The 20,884-nt window shown below is 43.8% G+C and overlaps 4 protein-coding genes across 4 annotated transcripts; 2 read left to right on the forward strand and 2 right to left on the reverse strand. All coding sequences in view use genetic code 12, as the record gives it.

Moving 5' to 3' along the window:
- Positions 1-7,707: 7,707 nt before the first annotated feature.
- On the forward strand, positions 7,708-9,708 carry LODBEIA_P05880 (uncharacterized protein; the record flags this gene model as incomplete). The annotated part of the gene is made up of 1 exon (XM_066976260.1): positions 7,708-9,708. One exon carries the CDS (start codon positions 7,708-7,710, stop codon positions 9,706-9,708), a length of 2,001 nt encoding a protein of 666 aa, XP_066827526.1.
- A 414-nt stretch (positions 9,709-10,122) lies between these two features.
- Positions 10,123-12,792, reverse strand: LODBEIA_P05890 (uncharacterized protein; the record flags this gene model as incomplete). The annotated part of the gene is made up of 1 exon (XM_066976271.1): positions 10,123-12,792. One exon carries the CDS (start codon positions 12,790-12,792, stop codon positions 10,123-10,125), a length of 2,670 nt encoding a protein of 889 aa, XP_066827527.1.
- A 1,256-nt stretch (positions 12,793-14,048) lies between these two features.
- LODBEIA_P05900 (uncharacterized protein) lies at positions 14,049-16,283 on the forward strand (the record flags this gene model as incomplete). Its single annotated transcript, XM_066976283.1, has 1 exon — positions 14,049-16,283. The coding sequence occupies one exon, from the start codon at positions 14,049-14,051 to the stop codon at positions 16,281-16,283; it is 2,235 nt and encodes a 744-aa protein (XP_066827528.1).
- A 102-nt stretch (positions 16,284-16,385) lies between these two features.
- LODBEIA_P05910 (uncharacterized protein) lies at positions 16,386-20,165 on the reverse strand (the record flags this gene model as incomplete). The annotated part of the gene is made up of 1 exon (XM_066976294.1): positions 16,386-20,165. One exon carries the CDS (start codon positions 20,163-20,165, stop codon positions 16,386-16,388), a length of 3,780 nt encoding a protein of 1,259 aa, XP_066827529.1.
- Between the last annotated feature and the right edge of the window lie 719 nt (positions 20,166-20,884).

Consider the following 20,884-nt stretch of genomic DNA (forward strand, 5'->3'; position numbering starts at 1 on the left):
AAATGTGGGACTGCATTTCTGCCAATGTACACTACTCGCTATTACAATCCGAGCAATTGCAAGTATACACTCTTGCCGCAATATGAACCCCAGTATATTGGAATCTTCCAGGATTCATCCCCTGCGGTAAAGGATGCAAAGAAACCTTGGATTGTAGACTGCTTCCTTGCTGGATAAGGTAACATCCAAGATAAAAACTGCAAAAAATTGCAGTGCTTGACAAATTGGAATGACTTGTTGCAAGACGCAGGTTCCAATTGAGGAAGTTTTTTGGTCCCATTTTGGTACGAAATCTTTCAAAAGAGGCAAGAGTCTCGAGACAGCAACTTTTCTTTTTTTCTTTTTTGAAAAATCAAAAAGAGCAACGATCCGTGAATCGAATAACCAGCCGTACTAGATTGAGCCTGAATAAAATGTTTTGGGCTTACCGAATTGAACAATTGAGCTAGATTGGCTTGTTTCTGCGTCGAGATGATGTCAACTTGGGATGAAAGTAGCTGGCAAGAAGTGCCAACAAAAAAAGAATTGCGCATCTCAGGATTCGAACTTAAGGGGTCTTTTACGCACTTGGTAGCACTCGAACCTTTTTTAGTATACGCAGGAGCCGCCCTTCTGGACAATTGGTGTATACTTTCTGAAAGAATGTCTCGAGAAACTGGCAACTGGCAGAATCTCCGCCAATTTGAAAACTGGATTACTAAATTGGGCTATAAACAAGCAGACAAGCCGTGAACACAATTCTCCATATATTCTGGACCTCTCGAAAACAAAGGGAAACTTTTTGCTGGGATACAAAGTTCCCGCACGGCTGCACCGTGGATTGCTAGAATTACGAAAAAATACAATATTTTTGGCTGAGGTCAGTCTCGATTGAACCCGCATTCGTCCATTACCAGCTCTCAGTTCTGCTTCAAGTAGCAACCTAATGTATTGCAACTTAACTCAAACAACCAGTTACGTCAACTGAGCGACCAATGGACGTCATGGAAACAAAAAGAAAATAGAACAACAACAGAATAAGCTCTGTGACCCTGTTGGTGAGTTTACTGCTATATACGTCAAACTTGTAAGCGAGCTTCGAATTGCATGCCCAGTTCAATCGTCCGAATTGGTTTCTTTTGGACCAGTCTGCAATGGTGATTTGGCTTTTTCTTTAAACAGCAGCAAGGACCCATGTGGTCTCGCAACTGCGCTGATCGGTTGAAGCACTTTTTTTTTCTTTACTCTTCTTTTTTTTTTTTGCCAGGTTCTCCCAAGCTTGGCTGATCGTCCGGCGTCAACGCCAGCTCCATAATACTTACATGATACTTTTCCCCATATGCTATATTTTCATCACTCAGAGCCCTAAAAATAAAAAACATCAAGACTTTGCGATCTTGGCTCTATGAAGGAGGGGGGGGGGCTAATGAACTCAACAGCGATGAAGATCTTCATCTTGATTTATTTCGTAAATACTCGAATTTCAGACTATCTGAACAGATCCTCGAACCTCCAGCTGTTGTTGTTCTCTTAAATTGACATCTCTCAAGACGTTGAACAAGAGTTTTCCAATCAGGCCAATATCCCAAACTTTAAAGCTGAACCAAATGCTGAAACTTTTTTCTCTCGATTGCTCACTGAATTGGGACCAGAAAGCACCCTGACCATACTCTGTGCTGGAAACTGCAAAAGACCCTCCTTCCGACCCCCTTCTAGAAACGTCTTACTGAGGCTTAATTTTGTGGCACAAATTTCCTCCAAACTCAAGACACTTTTTTTTCCTGTCGCTTCTATTACGTAATTCAAATCTCAGCGTTTTGTGCCAAAAGTAAAGCGGCTGTAGTTTCACCCCCCAAAAATTTTCCTTATTTCTCCTCGCCGATGTACATTACAGAAAAGAAAGATCTGCCTTGACTTTTTGCCTACGCCATTTCGTACTCAGGGATTGATTCGATGAAATTTAGATGAAATTAATAAAGCTAGTGACTTTGGAATTAAACACACACCTGTGATAAGTACTCTCCGATAGATGCGTTTTCGAGGTATTGCATCTACGAAAGAGAGAAAAGGCGATCTTTTGATCGTCCTGTCCTGGATCGAAACTGGGGTCAACGTTCATCCCTTCTCCCGCTCACCCCCTCCTCCACCACCTACCATATGTGCGCCGCTGGACGTTGAACAACAAAATAGGTGGGTGCGAGCGCTGTCTCAACTTTGTACTTTTCTCCGACGCAAGATCAACATCCCTTGTTTATCGTGGCTATGGGAGGTGCTAGTGACTTGGTGACAGGTGGGTAGGTGCTCGAAGCCAGGGAAAAAAAGTGTTAAAACTAGTTTACAATACCAATCGGCTCATCTAACAATTCGCCGCTGGGAAAAGGGACACAATTTTTAGACTGAATTCCATCTGACAAAAAAGAAATAGCCATGTCGAGGAGCCTTGAGGAATGTCGGGTATTCGCGAGGGTAAAAGCTCCTTTATTTTTAGGCAGGTATTTCACCGCGTAGAGGGAAGTGGGAATTACGATCAACAAATGAGAAGAGCGATTGGAGATGTAGTTATATGGTTGATGAGATATGTGACAAACCCCTTGAAAATACTTGATGTGGCTATATCTTTTTTTTTTTGGCTGTTTCACACAGTCAAAGTTACAATTTTTTGTCATCTATTCTTAATGGAATAGGTTTGCAAGGCAAAGTTCAATCTCATGTGCTTGCATTATCCATGCACGCACGCTGGATACTCGGGAGGGTGCCGATGCTTCCATTACAGGACAGACTATCTCACCGCCCGGTTTTGACTTTAGCCCTGTGTTTTTTGTAAAGCAGATCTTCTGCACAATATACTAGTGTTGCATACAATTTCTCTTTTTATGCTGCAGATCATTATCATCTCGGTTTCTTGCTTATCGGCACCTGTTGGCCTCGCTAAATCTAATCCCCGGCTGATGAGGCGTTGATTAAAGGCTAAAACACACTTCACCTTTTCTATTTTTTGTGATAGATGCCCCGGGTCCACATTCACAAGTAAAACAGACACACCACAAGCTGGGATTTTCTAAATACGGCAAATGTCAACGCCACTCTCATGACATACACTACAAAATCGAAACTAACAAACAAACAAATTAAGAAGGGTTTGTATTGGATCTTGATGTTCACATGCACCCGCAAAAGATCAAGTCCCAAAACCATGCCGAAAACGCGATTTGTCTGTGTACAAGACGCCTATTGTTATCTTGTCCAGAGGATTGTTCTACAAAGTACGACAGACATTCACTTCTTCAGGGTCTATTTTTTGTCAGAGAATCGCGCGTGGTTGGTGGAGAGACGAATGCACCACCATCATCATTGAGAATAAGAATAAGAATAAGAATAAGGACATGACAGGAGGGAAGATTTATGGAAAGAGTTGTGCGGCTGACAAGTCGTCGACATGTCTACCGTGCCGGGCAATTACACCTTATTCCAAAAAAAAAATAAAGATGAAGAAAATTCACCACAAGCGAGAGGGTTGCAAAGTTACAAACACCTAAAAAAACATATTCTGCGAATAAGCAGGGTTGATAAAACAACAGCTAGTGTGCTTTTCTAATATTTTTTGCGCACAGGGATTTTAGAGACATGAAGGGATCTTCAGACACTTAAATCCACGTTTGAGGTTGCTCCCTATTACGTCGATCCTTGTCTAATTTTAGTCTACTCTATTTGCATAGGCTAGACGTCAATCATAGCAACAAAACGGCAAAAATACTAAACGTTTGTTAGGTGAAATCAAGGGTGCTGGCTTATTTGCGGAGTTACTAAACTTTTCTTTTCAAAAGGAGGGTGTGCCCAACATCTGGATGAAGCCTGGATGAACCAAAGTGGGTGATTGTTTGTGTTATCAGAGGCTGCGAATTGAACCTGGAAGTTTTTGGAAAAACCGTGGGAAACAGTTCATTTTAGAATACTTGTAAAAGTTTATCTATATTGCCTCCATGCACAGGGAGTTTTCTCTTGACAAAAGACAAAATCTGTCTTCATCTTCTTCTGCTTCTCCCACGTGTGGGAGTTTGTCCAGCTCTCCTTATTGAAGAGCTTTTTTTTCTTCAAAATCTTCCCCGTACTGTGCTTAAAATTTGAGGCCGCTTTGCTTTTCCAAGAACATGCCAGCCAAAGATTGCCACAAATATGTGCTCCATACTCTATACTCTATACTCTTTAGCAAAATCCATGCTCGATAAGTATTTACTCGCTTCAAAAAACTCCGGACTTTTAGTGCGGGAGTTTAAAAATCAAATTCGCTAAAACCTCAAGGCTAGATAGAAGGGGGGTCGGAATGGTGGGCTAGTTAAAAAAGTCTAACTGAAATGACAGTTGGCTAACAATCAAAAAGGGTAAATTTGTTCAAAAGTAGAATATGTCCCAATTGCATTTTGAGTAGTAACATCAACTAAAACACCAGCTAGTTTAGATTCTGCTGTTGGCTGGTGGTTTGGAAGTTCCATGGTTTTTTTTCCAAGAATTACACCAACTGACTCGTGAAAATTTAATTCAGTAGTATTCTTCGGTTCCTCCTAGACGCGTGTGAGTCGGCCCACGTAGGTGAAAGAAGTCAAACCTCATCACGATGAGCTCTAAAAAGGGTTACTTTTAGAGTCTGGTCAGAACGTGGTGCTTTTGAACAGAGCTGGCTGGATGGAAGGGGGGGATGGGTTTCTTGTATTGTGAGTTTTCTTATCAGCTCCACACGCGTAGTGCTTGTTTGTTTGAGCTCAGCAAACTCAATCCAGCACTCTTGGTGAAGAAGATGCTTTGCAAGTGAACAAGCTTTTCCCGCATCTACGCTTCTCTCGCGAACAAAACCTTGCCTGGTCATGTGGATTTCTTGCAGGACCAAATTCTCTTTAATTTGTCAAGAAATATCCATAAAAAAAGTAACAACCTTGTGAATGCCGCGAAACTCTGTTTCTCTTTGCTTTTGTGGGGACTTTTACATCCCAAAAAGTCGATAATCAAAACCGACTTTTTCTTTTACAAGATCATTCAACCTCTCTTCAGAATAGGGGGAAGGGGCCCAAGAGGGTGTAAATCCCAAGGTGTTGGGGGGGGGGGGGGGAATATAGAAAGTCGTTGGAATAGCTTCGCCAATCCTTTTCTCATTTTTAATTTTCCAAAACGGATTTTATTTTTTTAGATCTGCAATGTAATGAATGATGTGCGAGGAATGGACAGGAGGTAAATTATGGAGAGTTGATGTGTTTCCACTAGCCTTGATCCTAAAACTCTGCTGTGATTTTTCTTTTTCTATATTTTCATATTGCGTTTTCAAAACATGCATTGATATCTATTGTATACCTGCAAGGTTATCTCCTCCAGCTCTTGACAAAAAGAAAATTGTACGTGCTGGAACTCTGAAAAAAGGATTTCATCGAGATCACACAAAAGTTGGCAGGACTATAACATTCTTGAAATTCACAATTCGAGCTAATTCGACCAGGCAAATTCAAAAAAATTTCAAGGCTCTTTCCTTTACATCTGCATCTGCATCTACATCTGCATCTGCGTCTGCAGTTGTATCTACTCTAATCTTTGTCTCCTCCGTCCGCCCCCCCACTTCCCCAAAAAGAACGTCGTGCTTCAGGACAATTCCAAAACGAGGTCAAACCATCCCGGGTTCTCGAACCATCAAGTGTCGGTAAAGGCATTTCTGCTGGCACCCCTTTATCTTCCCCTTCCCCTTCCCCTAGAATTTATTTTTTTATCGCCAATCCTCGGCTAATACTCGTTAGTCCTACGAGGGGTCCTCTCTCTAGCTCTCTCGCTCTCTCCCACTCACCAGTTCCTTTTCAAAGCAAACGTTTGATTGAAGGGTTCTTTTTTTTTTTTTTGCAATTCAGTCTCTCGTGCATCATCCGTAGATGGTTAAACTTCCACCTAAACCATATGCACGGACATTTTCGGTGGCAGTTGAGGATGGTTCCAGCTGCATCCACCGGGGCAAAAAAAGGAGGACGAAAGAAGGTGTGGAGGTAAGAGAGCTGGAAAGAAGGGTGAGTGAGAAGGTTACCAGGAACAATCAATGAGGGAGCTGTTGGTCATTTAAATACCTTAATTGATCAATCAAGCTCTGTCTGGATTGGTGCAAACTCGGAGGAGAAAAAAAAATAACAATTACTGGGTATATCTTTGCAAGGTCAATTAGATTCCAATACTGGAACCTAAACTTGTGTGTTGCTGTATAAGAGCAGACGTCAACTGGGTTGTTCAAAATTCTTTAGTGGTACGGCACTGTGGTTGGGTATCGGATTGTGTCGAGTGGAGGTGAGACAAATACGGTATCACCCATTTTGTGTCTAGTTGCACAAGATTTTGAAACAAGTCACGTGGCTCAGACCACGACGCCTCCCCAGACAGAGCAAAAGCAGCAGCGCAATTTCCGTTTGCTCAAAAAAGGAAAACCCAAATACATTTGGCCCTTTTTTCTGTCAGGATGTTGTGTCTGTCCATAAATCCGATGTATATCTTTACGCCCAGTGCATCCGAGATTGACCTTTCTTTTATATATTTGTGATTAAAGAGCAAAAGGTGCTCGTACTCTTAAATCAGCTGTTGTTGTCTCTACGGCACTATGCAATTCTAACGTTTTTTTGCAGATCAAATGTTTGTGGGATTTTTCTTCAACAATAGAGAACGAAAGGTGGACCCAGCTTCCACAGCAGGGACAAAAACAAACAGGTGCTTTGTATGCGTGAAATGTGTGATACGCGTGTTACATATTGGATATGAAACTTTGAGTTTGCCAAAAGGTTAAAACCATTGAGGCAATATTACGGCCACAATAGATGAATCAGGTATAAGCCAAACCATACGCATAAGCATAAGCATAAACATGAGCTTGAGCATAAACATGAGCACGAACATGAACATGAACATGAGCGTGAACATTGTCTGAGATGCAAAGCTTAAACCACGCCCACTTTATTACTGAGAACAAAAAAATTAAATAATTAAAAAAAAAGTCAAAAAAAAAAACAAAAAGCCTTTAGCTATCGGGGTGGGTAGGTTCTCAAGAAGAATACTTATAAACCCAGCTCCTTGCCCGCTTGAGTCTTGCCAAAGGGGAAAAAATGATGCTTTGCTTGCTTATCTGCACTTGGTTTAGTTATACAAGTTCATTTATTTTACAAGCAGGTTTTACTGTGCCGTAGATTTTTTTTTTTGCCATTTCCTTTGCTATAATTTTTTTTTTGGGACACCAGTCAGGTTCAAGGACACAGTCACGAGTGGGACCGATTAGCTTGGAAATTACTTTGGAACCTACAAGAGCGCTTTTGTTGTTACTGCTATACCCCAACCTAGGCTCAAAAAAGAAAGAGATACAAGAAAGCTCAAGAATTCGCAGGTCAGAACTTGTCAAGCACTAGAAGCAGTTGGTTTGGTTGCCGTTCAGCTTTCAATTGATTATTTTCAAACATATACGGTTTGACTATCAAACTTTCACTTATCAAAGAGGGTTCCCGTTCTTCTAGTTTTCATTCCTGCTATCATCAACTAGAAGTTCAAGCCGGGTAGGATTTAATCAGGACTTGGTTTTGTGCAACTTGTTGACGCTCAGCAAACAATTACAACAACGGCTGCAAAATTAAGAGGTTTGTATTTCCCCAGTTGTCTGAAGGATTAGTACAGAAACAACTTTCCAGAAACCCCCCACTTTTTCAATTTCAAGCACATTCCTATTAATCTATGGCATCTCCGCAGCTCAAAAGCACTCCATCTTATCCATTGCAAAATTCCGAAGACACGATTCCAGTTGAGTCCTCAGTTGTGTTTTCCTCGTCATCGCCTACAACCTCTTCTTCGTTGAACTCGCCAGCGATGTCAGGTGCTTTACAAAATCAAAATATAAACAGGAAGGAGGACGAGTACCAGTACAAGTACGGCTTGAATGTCGCTAGATGCAATCCGTTATTGTTTGGACAGCAGTTTCAACAGCAAGATAATCAAGCAAAATCACTGCTTTTCAACCACCACCACAGTCACAACAATCACAGTCACAACCATCACAGTCACAACCACAACCACGGTAACGACAACGACGACAACGACGATAACGACGACAAGAACGACAAAAACGACATTGGGCTCTCACAGGTTTCAACCGTTGAAATTCCAGCAGATCCTCACACATATCTAATCCAGGGCAACTATTACGCAGTCCCCAACTTACCTTGGTATGCAGCACAACTTGTTTCAGCTGACTATATGGGGAACCACCAACCTTCTGATTTGAGCAACATTAGTACTGCTTCCTCGTTTCAAACAGATGGAGGCTCATTCGACATGCCCAGTACAGGCGAATTTGGCCATGCCAATAGCTCATCTACTCTAAATACTAGTCAATCTTACAACAACTACAAAAACTTACAAGTAGAAGGGACTTTTCAAGGAGCTTTTGACGTAAACTTCAATGATCAAAAGTCGTCTGACGCAGCCACCGACAACCTCAACACTTCCATGGAGTCTTTAACTTCCATCCTCCTTCCTGTAAGATACCCAAACCCAACACAGGCTCAATCCAATGTAGATTTGTTTCTACAAAAGCAGGCTCTTATCAAGAGTGTGGCTAACAGTGACGCTGGTGCTCAGTGGCCGCCTCTTCAAGAACCACAATCGGCGTTCCCACAGTGGGCAGACGGCAACAGCAATGTTGCAAGAACAGTTGTTTCGGAAGGACCATACTGCTTTGATGATATTCGATCGAGTTCGCATTCAAGCACGTCGCTTGTAGGCAACAACGAGTCGGAAGTAGAAGTGTTGTTATCGAGAGAACCAGATTTTGAAACCACCGCCAAAAGCCCCTTACCGAGCGCGACGCCCACTTATCCTCAGATGCATGAAACACAACCCAACAACAACCACAACCACAAACACAACCACATCAGTTCCAAGTTCAATGGAGCAAACACTTTTACCGGATCACTCAATTTGGAAGTGGATCTTTCAGCGGTTGTTTCTGCTCCAACAAATGTTTCCCATCCAATGCCCCAAAGAGCCATGAGATCTTCTTCAAACCCAACACCTAGTAGCAATAGACAAGGAATACCAGCGACTAATGTATACCACCACCACAGTCCCGACCCATCAACCATGATCCTGTTGTATTCTAAATCTTTGCAATTTTCGAAAAATGCCACCACCAACACCACTAGTAGCAGAGATACGAAATTGGTTTCCGTTGCAGCTGCCAGGCGCAGAACCAGCAAGGGGAACAATCAAAGCACGGAAGGCTCCTTTAACGATCACGACCACGAAAACTATGACCATGATGACCACGACCACGACCACGACGACTACAATCACAAAACCCATCAAGCTAAAACTGCACCCAGTTCGCGTGCAACATCACCCATCACCATCAACCAACAGCACCTGCAATTCGAAATCAAAAAGAAGAAATACACAAGAAGAAGACTCTTGCCGCGTTCGAAACGAGGATGCTGGACATGTCGAGTTAAGCACGTGAAATGCGACGAGACGCGACCCACGTGCAAAAATTGTGCCAAGTTTGGGCTAAGTTGCGATTATAGTGTCGTGAAACCGGATTACGTATCTGACCCCAGGTTGAGGGCGTTGAAGTTGCAAGAGACGGCCATCACGCGGAAGAACTTCCAGGCTCAAAAGGTTAAGCCTGTTAAAGTTTCTAAAGTGCCTCGCAAGCGTAGATTCGATGTTGTTACTGCTTAGTTCTTGAATGATGTTTTTCTTTTCTTTTTTTCTCTTTTTTTTTTTTTTTTTTTTTTTTTTGGTTGGGGGGGTATTGATCGTGTGTAGTTGATGGAAAGGGTTTTTTGAGGATAACTTGATTAGATGTCGTGTGATGTACTTGTTAAATGATGTATTTTGATGAAAAAAATAGACATCAAGCGTGGCGTTGTTGATCCTCTCATTTGTGTGAGCGTCAATCTTCAAAATCACCTTCATTGCACGGTAAATTCAAAGATAGATCAAAAGCATTACCCATAAGAAAAACAGGAACTTTAGCAATGCATTAGATTCATAAAAGTCTATATTAATCCACGTTTTTTATGATGCTCTAATAAATTTATAGTTTAACCGCGGCTATAAGCCCTCGTTGGTGTGAATGTGTGTGTGTTTTCTTTATTCCCACTCACTAACAGCCAACTTCTTATCGACGATAGTCTCCGTCTCTTTTCTTGTCAAGACTCTCGACACCTCGCCGTTAACGTCCTCGGTTTCTGTGCAGTTGCCGTTGCCATCGCCATTCTCCAAAATATCCAGCGCGTTAAACCTATACTCCACCATGGACACGATGTTTCCCGTGAACCCGACCCATGGGCCATCCAAGGGTTCAATGAGCGGCGGATACGTGTAATCAGTAAACTGCTCACGCTCTTCATCAAGCGTCGATTCTCTTCTATCCCTTCTAGATTCTGGGGTAGGGGTGGGGACGGTGGTGTAGCGCCGGTGGTTATGTTCTCCATCATTGAGAAAAGTCGACTCATCGACAGGCCCATCATTGTTGTTTGAATCATCAGACAGGTTTAAATTGGACTCGCTCTGGTTATCACCCGAGCTAAACAGGTTATCGTCATTGTCAAACACCTCTTCAAAATTGTCGGGGTTCAAGATGGCACGAAGGGCAATAAAGTCGCTCAATGGCACGTAGTACTTTTCAAAATTGTACCACACGCACATTGTAGCTATGATGGTTGGAATGCACAAGAGCGACAACAAGATGGCACTATCCAACGCCAACGTTCCAATCATGAAAAGCTGGAAAATAACCAAGCCCAACACGACACGACGGAAAATCATTGGCCACACTTTCCCCGTTGAATGTGGCGGGTGGACAAAGTTGTACACCAACTGGTACTTGTAAACAAAGAGCCCCAAGATAAAGTATATGAGTCCGCAAGTGACAATCTTGGTTGACACCACGGAGTAAATGAGAATAATCATGAAAATCATAATGTGCTGCGGTTGGTTAATGCCAAAGTCAAACACCTGGGGCGTGAAATAATAGCCTCGGTAGTCTCTTGGGGTCTTTAAAATCAATTTTTTGAAAAAGAACAATTTGCCGAGTATGTTGAGGAGTAGAAAATCGCTCACTTGTAGCAATTTCACGGGGAACATGGTCAAACCTTGCAACAAGATCAAGTCCACGTAAAAAAGGGACATCCTCCGCAACGACGTGGCAAGCTGAGTGGCAATCTTTGTGGTGTCACTAATATATGACATGTAATCCCAAAAAGTTCCCGCGGCAATGTAAATCAAAAACAAGTTAAAAAAGATGAAAAAAAAGTTTTTCGACAATGTTGATAATTCCACTTCGCTGTTTGACGAGTATCCTTGCTTGCGAGATAGGTATTGGTAAAAATAGGGGAACAGCGTGTTGATGATGGTGAATAACAAAGGTGGAAGGATACCGGTGACAAATGTAGTGGCCCATTTGGATCTGCCAATGATTTCCCCTAATTCTGGCCAGAACTTGCTAATGGTTTTCAAATCGAGCAACGACGTCAAGGGCACCACCAAAAAGATGATGAATCCATAACTCAAGACAATTAGCAAGGTGATAAAGTAAGATTTGAGCAACTTTTCAGCATAGGTCAAACTCAAATTTTGCCAGATAATGTCCTTTGGTGCTGGAGCAAGGCTAACGATGAGCTTGTACACTCTAGGGTCCAACACCGTTTGGGCTGCCATTTGCGCCGAGGCGACCGAGTCCATGGTGATGAATGCAGAGGGTACTTGTTTAAACTCTCGATGGACTTTGGGATTGATGGTTGTCAAGTCGGCGTCAAACTTGCTTCGAATCAGCTTTATTTCGCAATCAATATCGAGGAGTTCTTTGGACATGTCTATAATGCCATCTTCCGTCTGCGAGTTACCCAACTGCTCGCTCCAGATCGGGTTCACTGCCGGGATCCGCTGTTGGTTATATATATCAATGTCCAACTTGTACTCTGAGGCATACGAGTACTCAAGGTTCCTTATGAGTTTCTTTCTCTTGTTGAACTCCTGCTGTAGTGGCGACCAATCATAGATCAACTTGACATCCTCGACTTTGCCAATCCCCAAATCCTCGATGAATTTCTTGATCTTGTCGCGCAGAAGCAATTTTTTGGGGATGCCATCTAACCGAATCGTTCTGTCGGTTATCGAGTCCTGCAACGCCAAGTACTTTTGCCTAGTCTTTAATACTTTGTCGGTGAAATCGTAAAGAAAAACAAACACAACAATCGAAAACAAATAGGTGAAGAGCGGGTATACCCAAAGAAATCTGGGGAAATCATCGTTGAAATCTGGCGGTCTGCTTGGCTTGGAAGAAGATTCTAGGCCTAGGCTTAGGCTCTCCTTATCGTAATTGCCCGTAAAGTAATAACGAATAGGACTCAAAACACCAATGGCAAATATCGTCAAGGTGAAAAAGATCTTGATGCCCATCTTGAAAAAATTCAAAAAGACATAGGCGTCCAACCCTGAAAACGAAATGATCTCCTCATCCGTTAGCGTGTACACGACTTTTAACCACCCAAACAAGTTATCGGGCAAAGGCTTGAGCAATTTCGTGCCCTGATGTCGCAACGTACGCACGGCATATATGTGTGGCCACCGGTACCGCATGATGCAGAATAGTAGGAATAGACTGATTCCTGACACCGATGTCAATATGACTTGTGCCGTAAACACCCGTTGCGGACCAACCGTGTGAATTGGGTCTGGCTGCTTGGGGTCACCGCCTTCGCCGACTTCTCCATCCTGGATGATCTGCCAAGTGACCCGCAAAATCTCCTGTATCCCCATGAATCACGTTATGTTTATATATCTATGTATATATGTTGCTGTTGGCAGTTGGAAGATGGCGGTTTTTAGCAAGTAAAAAAGATGCTGGGTAAATGAGTTCCAACGGGTATTGATACTGGTAATATTTTACGGACAGGAGGGGGGGGACCAGTAGTATATAACAAGTTTTTGGCAACAGGGTCCATGGCGGATGGTTGTTGTTTTGATTGTGGGCGAGATTTGTTATTTGTTTCGATCCTCAACGTGAAGCTGTGACATTTCACATCACGCGGCGAGGTGTCGAAAATAAAAAAACGCGACACACGACGCGACTTTGGTCCCACAGGGCGACACGCTACGATTAGCAGAAACCACATAAGATCAACACCCACAGCAGTTTGAGCTTCACTCGAGCCAGCTACAGCCGTCTGGTTTTTCTTTCAGTGTCTTTTATGACTAGTTTTGGCCCACCCTGTTTTCCTTTCCAGTTTGGTCTGGGCTCGACAAGAACAATCTGATTTTCTTGCTACGAAAATCACCAAATATGAAATGACATCATTCTGCGTGAAAGCACCGACCATCGTCAATTTTTCTTTTTCTTCTCTTTCTGCTGGGGTCCCAGCATTAGCCGAGCAAGACTGAAAGACTGCAACTTTCAGTCTAGGGCCGGGTTGGAGTGGAGTGGAGTGGAGTGGAGTGGAGTGGAATCTAGCAGTTCTTACCTTGCGACAAGCCACAAGCGCAGGCGCAAACGCAAACGCAAAAGACTTTCTTAAATCTTACCCACTTTGTCGAGGCATCTTTCTGCTATAGCCTCCAATACCGTCAGTCTTTTTGAAGGAGCAGCGTAAATTGGAAAAGCTTAGTACCAACTCTTCGCAACGTCCCTCCATATATCACCAATGGATACCCTCCCCACTCGAAAAAACAAACATTATCCCCCTTTTCTCTCTTTAAAGTTTGACTTGACCCTTTACCAGTTAGAAGCAAGAACCTTAGGGGAAGGGGCGCTCTCTCACCACGGCCAACCGCCAAACTGGCAAATAATGCAAGTCCAAGCTTCCGCTCCCTCTTTCAAGGGGGTAGAGCAAGCACTACCCCCTAACCACCAGTAAAAAAAAAAAAAAGAAACTTGCCCCAGCAGAACGTTGTTCAATTCCTAATGAGGTTTCGAAACCTCGTAATATCTCTTATCACCAGCATCGAACCCCGTCATATATATACACGCTCTTTACCTACAAGCCTGGACTTTTTCTCCCCCAGAGTCACCGTAACACATGATGTTTCGACTGGCAAACATCAACCTAAGCAGTCCGCTAACAGAGTCCCCCAGCTATATACGAGCACAACCACAGCCCATCACCACTAGCACCACCATGATATCGCTATCGTCCACCACAATCCTGCTTGCCACGCAATCAGTAACAACGAGGAGCTTTGTAGACGACGAAGTAAACCTGGTTTTGGTCAATAGTGACCCCCTGGAGTGCAACGAGAATTTTTCAATCTTCATCAAGTGCATCATCGATAACGTGTATGTCGACACCAAGACGACCCCGACGTACCAAGAGCTTTCCTTGTATGCGCTCAAATTGCTCATGCTGAATTTATTTGTGAAAAATTACAAATTCTGCGTGGGGAAGATGTTGGCGTTCTTGGAGACGTTTACCGCGATTACCGAGCAGCGACTACTATACGGAGGGGGAGAACAACAGGAGGATTTGGAAGAAGAACACGACGAGGAAGAAGCAGGAGCAGGCGGCATGGGGATTGTTGATGAGAGGGTGAAATACGAGAGTGAGTGCCTCAAGGAGTTCTTGTGCATTGTTTTGCTCTTATTGCTCAAGCTCAAGAACAGCACGAATGAAAATGACGTGGGGGATGATGAGAGTCTACTGAGTTGTTCTTCGTCGACGAACGAAGCGTTGGATTTGATCAACATTGAAGAGTTGTTTGGCCACTTGCAAAGATCGAAATTTCTATTGGTGATGTGTCAGTTTATCACGACCCAGATCCGCGCTGTTCACATGAACCAATCGAGTTTTGTCATTCTCAAATTCGGGTGCGACTTGGTGTTTGAATACTTGTACTATTCCGAGATATTGTCTAGTCAGGAGATTTCAGACCTCAGCAGCAAGGATAACAAGATGATCCCGACGCTAATCAAGTACTTGTTGACATCTGAAGATTTCCACAACTACGAGTTGGATAATGACGACGAGTTCCATGACGAGAGTCGGCTTGTGGCATATGAAGAATTGAAGCTTCTTTTACTTATAAACGAGCAGTTTTTAATGACTTCGTATACAGAACACGAGGCTTCCAACCGTGTGTTTGATGAGTTGATCCATAACAACCAGGATTATGACGAGCATTCAAACATGAATAACATTGTCGGGTTGATCAATTTATTGATATATCATTTGAATCGAGAAGAGTCACAAATTATCAAGTTGCTAATTTTGAAATTCTTGTACTTGGTGTTTACCACCCCCTTCACTGCCAAATTGATATATCGCAACGATTTGAAAATCTTGATTGATATCTTTATCAGAGAGCTAAACAATCTCGAGCACAAGGACGCCATACTCATCATCACCTACTTGCGAGTGTTGTACCCGATACTTGAGTTTTCCGAGTTGAAGGAATGTGGAGCTTACAAGTCGAAGGAGATTTTAGATGTGCTAAGTCACACCATTACAAATTCTGAATCTCGAGACGGCCAGCAACCAACCAACCTGCCACAACCCGATGAGAATGCAGTGGCGAGACAATTGGCTTCCAAGTGCATGAAAGTTCGCTGGCTACGCAAATCTGGCTCAAACTCTAGCACTGGATCAGGATCAGGATCAGGATCTGGATCCAGATACGGTAACGGTAACAGAAACGGACAGAAAGAACACACCTCATCACCATCATCATCATTACCACCATCACAGGAATCATCACCCGAGAAAACGGGCTCGCGCGAAGGACTAACCAGCGCAACGAAACCTCCCCCCTTTGCACGCGTAGCCTCGATGCGCTCCTCGTCGCGATCAGACTACCACAAACACACCACGGCTCATAATACCCTCGAGCGGAAAAACAGCGAAAAGTTGAAAAAGCGCATCACCACCACCACCACCACCACCACCAAAAATGAACCCGCTGCGAGATCAATGTTTGAAGAAAACAACAACAATGTATTCCTCGCTCAGTTCTCAACCCATATGTCGTTGCAAGATACGCAAGACTCCGTATCTTTGCAACATCTGCTGGATGGCGATGGCGATGGCGACGGCGACGGCGAGGATAGCAACATCTTGGACTTACCGAACGAGTACTTGAATTCCAAGCCGCTCCCGCAGATCCCCGTGTCGCGCAAGTCGCGACTGCAGTTTTACCAGCATGGCAACGCTTCGAATGCGTCGAGCTCGTGCTCGATAAATTCGGACTCGTCGATTCGGCGCAAGGCCATGAAGAAGAAAGCGCCTCCGCCGCCGCCGCCTCCGCCTCGGCGTCATCGATGATTTGATTGTTCTATGGAAGCAAATACAAACGCTATGATATTCAAAAAAAAAAAAAATTTTAATAATGAACTAAATCCTTTTTAAGGTAATTTTTTTTCTTTCTTACATCGTTATATTTTCTTTGAAGCTGAGCACATCGTCGAATCTCAACCCGTTGATTTCTGTCTTTTTATAAGAGTCCAACTCCCGCTTCAAGATCTCCTCTTCTTTCTCTTCTTCCTGTTCGTTGACATCACTCGAGGCCACAAGAATTAAACCGCGGCTCCGGATCAAGGGGATCAATTTGGGCACAAGGTCAAGCAAATGGATCGAGATGATCAAGCCGAACAAGTTGTTGTTGATGGTGAAATTGACTGCCTCCTTGATGGATCGGATGATTACTTCTTGGTAATTGTTCAATGCCGATGCCTTGGATAGGGATTTGCCACCACTTTCTTCAATCAACAAGCCGTTGGTTGACATTTTCTCAAACTTGTTGAGTCTGCTGTTGAATGTGATGCCGTTCATGATTAAGAAAACGGGGAAGTTGGGCTGTTTCCAATTCAAGATTTTGCAAATCAACGAGTTTGAGCTAAGGAAAATAATCGATCTTAAAGTGTTGCCTTGGGTCTTGTTCTTTGACGACAGCTGCATGTGGTTAAACACATCGTTGAGTGTGAGGTCTATAAAGGTGTTTAAATTTTTCTGAATGTTTCCAACGAGTGGTAGTAGCTCGAGTTCGTATGTCGAGGGGAACACAAGCTCGAGGTTCAAGTTGATGTCGGGACTCAAAATCTCCAACACTGTGTCCAAGGGCAAGTAGATGATTCGAAGTAGTTTTTTAATCAATCGTATGTCCTTAACGGTCATTTTGGAAAAGTCTCTAATCACTTTGGAGTAGTCAAACAAGTCATTAGTTATTGAGGTCAATTGCGCGAGTGATAGATTGGGCAAGTACAAGTCGATACTTTCCGTGATGGTGATGGCCCAATGCGGACACACTATTGGAGTTCCATCGTTCAATAGACACACTTTGATTCGGAGATATTCTCCTGAAAGTGACGTGGCGGTGACTATTGACGAGTTGGTGACGTCCTTTGGTAATTGCGAGCTTGCACTTGAGCTTGCGCCTGCGCCTGCGCCTTGCGAGTTGAGGTTGGCACTAACTCCAGTGGTGGTCCGTGGCGATAAAAAATTGTTTGGCGAAAGTCCTCCCGCGGCGTTTAACTTCAAAGTCTGCTTGTTCTTGACGAAACTCGTCGACGACTTCCAATAAGTGTCAAATTTGGACGTTTCGAGCATAGTGCCCGAAAAGGGGAAAATTATCTGGTAGTTGAATTTCAACTGGCCAATGTTTTTCAATCGTAGGTCAAACAAGGGGAGTTCAATCGAGCTGATTTCAGGTGACGTTGTATCAACATGGGAAAAGGATAACGCCGTGGTTTTAGCAATTAATCGCGTACCGAATTTGGGGAAAATCTCAAAATCGATGCGGAACTCATTCAACGAGTCCACGTCGGTTTGGAACACGCAGTTGCTGCAACCACCGCCGCTTCCCTGCGTTTCCAAGGGGAGCAATATATTTCTCGGCACAATATCGGAAATGTTTGACGTGAGTGTTATTCTACCGGGTTTCAAATCGGCTGTAGAGTTGAACAAGTTGATAAAACCTTGTTCCTCCTGAGGGAAAATCAACTCGATGAGCACTTTTTGCTCCAAAAAATTGTGGCCGTAACGACGAAGTGGCAAGATTGGAGGTGGCAATTGCAAGTCGGGAATATTATCGGGGTTGTTATTCTTCTCGACAGAGCCACTATCCTCTGAATCGTCATCATCATCTTCTCCGCCATCATTATCATCATCATCGTCATCGTCATCGTCATCGTCATCGGCGGCCTTGGAGTCGCCCAAGATGGCCATCGAAGTATTACTCTCAATGCTCTGCGACCGCAACTCAGGCGTCGTCTTGCCAAAGACTTGCTGGTGATAGCTTAGAAGTTCATTGATGACGCCAATGTGTCCCTCCACCACACAGTAGTACAAGACATTGTAGCCATCTTCGTCGATAATATCCAATTGGGCTCCAAATTTGACCAACTCTTGCGTCGTTTTGACGTGCCCTTCAGCGGCAGCATAAAAAATAGGCGTCCATTTATTGAACCCATCGCATTTGTTAATCTCCGCGCCGTATTGAATTAGAAGCTTGATGAGTTTGTAGTGGCCTGCTCTTGAAACCACGTGCAAGGGAAGAAGCCCCTCGACATCTTGCTGATTCACCAATGCTTTTGACAGGTCCCCCGCAGGTACGTGAGAGAGAAGGTACTCCAAAATCTTGTAATCGCCAAACTTGCACGCATAGTTGATTGGCAAGTATTGCAACGTGTCCTTGCTCGTTGTAGGAAAGGGGTTAGAGCCAAATTGAACCAACATTTTGATGATGCTGAGGTGGCCATGTTTGATGGCGAGCAACAACGCCGACATGGAGTCGTTATCTAAATCGTCAATGTGGTCGCGAGGGAACGAGGCGAGGATGATTTCAAGCAAGTCGCCTCGATTGTGTTGGGCCGCGTAATGGAGACAAGTGCGGCCATTGAAGTCCTTGCGAATCAACAAGTTGTCAATTTCAGCTTTGGACAAGTTTTTCACCATGTACTCGACAATAAAGTTTCTCGAGTGGTTAATCGAATCGTTCGGGTTGACCACTTTCACTCCATTGTTGATCACCACGTGCGTCTCGTGGTTTGACGCCGGTGGAATCGAGCAGCACTCGTGCAATATCGTCTTGTTATTGTTGAAATCATCATTAACAAAAGTGAAATCGAGGTCATAGTTAATCAAGTTTAAAAAAGTTTCCAAAAAAGTGTCGGAAATTTTGAGATTGGCAATCGATTGTAAGAAAATCTTTGATACTTTGACCTTGACGCAGGGACTAAACAGCGAGTCAACGGCCTTGGTTGAGCCATTGACCTTATCGATCCACCGCGCCAAAAATGACAAGTCGGGGTCCTTGATGGTGAGTACATTGACAAAACTGGAGTATAGCTCATCGACTTCGTTATTGCTCGGCTGGATACTGCCCACAGAAGAGTGTCTCGTGAAGACTGGTTGTGACTCCTTCACGTCGTCGTTTTCTATTTGAATTTGGATTTCATGAGCCGTTTCTCCCGCTTGTTGCAAGTGCAAGTCAGGGTTAAGCAACTGCAGAGCGTAGTTGTTCAAACAAGTAAAATCGCCATCCATGATACTTTCAATGTCAAACAAGGATTGCGTGACCAAGTCAGACAACTCGTTGATTTCATTCTTGTGGAACACGGGCTGCACGCTGACCGCGGTGCTGATGAACAACTCCTTGGTGTGCGACTTTGACCGCTTATCCCATTTCTTGACCACTTTGGAAAAGCCCGCTTCGTTCAACTCGATAAACTGCTGGAGCCTGATCAAATCCTGGTGGATTTTTTTAAAGTTTTGGTATAGGTTGAGAAACGATATCGAGTTGCGCACATCTGAGGTTATCGAGGACCCCGCGTTTGCATTTGCGTCTCCGCTCACATGCTGATGGTTGAGGTATCTGTACAATTTGCCAAACAACTCGTTTCTTCGAAGCACAAGGAGGTTCAAGTTGACGGCCAAATTAGCCTGTTTTTCAAGGTAGAACGAGTTGACTTTATCTAGTTCTCTCTCAACTCGGAAAAAGAACGAGGCCTTGTTCTCCTTCAACGTTTCCTGGATCGCGGTGTTGGTCAACCGGCTGAATTCAGATGCTATCGACGCATTCTCCTCGTTACTGTTGGTGGCAACAGCTAGCTGTTTGATCAATTTCTTTAATGCCTTGTAGTCGATGAAATGGCCCGAATATTCAGGTAGTTCCAACTGCCTGGACGCTAAGTATTTCCCATACTTCATCTTTGACAAGCACGCTCCTCACGATTGAAAAAAAAAGCAAAATCAACTGGCTGTTATGAAGTTCCCTCCAGTGCGATCAACTTGAAATCAATTCAAACTTTTTCACTTCCAAAGAAACCTCTCGAGGGGAAACTTTTCCAAAAGGAAAGGCAATGCAAATTTTCCAGATCCGATCTAACTTTGACCCACCCAGGTGCCTTCCATCCTCGTGCGGCCGGAATTAAATTTTGCAGGCCCCGTTATTTTTTTCATTTCTATTCTCTCTCTCTCAACACACGTGGACCTCCCTCTTGCACATACATCACCATCACCACCACACACGAGCCACGTTATCTCGCGGCAAATGGGAAAGATGCAACGCTACGTCAAGCTTAGCACGTCGCGGCGTCGTGGGTCGTCGTGAGTGTAGGATAGGGGGGCACTACGAGTGGTTTCGAAGCAGAAAGGAGAGAGGAGCATTGGCTTTTGGGGTTGGGGGAAATTTCAATCAAAAACTCTGTGGGGATACAAATTTTTGAAGCCAAATATCCCCCAGCAACAGTTTGGCTCTAAGCACCATAAAACTTGAGGCTGTTTCCTTGTATATCCCAAGAGCTTCAACTTTTCTCCTCCTGCCAGCTTGCACTCTTTGTGATAACCCCCCCTCTCCCTCTTCCCCCTGCGCAGCAAAGAAAGAACATTCGATCAAGTCATATAGAGGTCCCCGGGGCATTCAACCA

The sequence above is a fragment of the Lodderomyces beijingensis genome (assembly GCF_963989305.1).
Source record: "Lodderomyces beijingensis strain CBS 14171 genome assembly, chromosome: 1".
NCBI classification, from domain to species: domain Eukaryota; kingdom Fungi; phylum Ascomycota; class Pichiomycetes; order Serinales; family Debaryomycetaceae; genus Lodderomyces; species Lodderomyces beijingensis.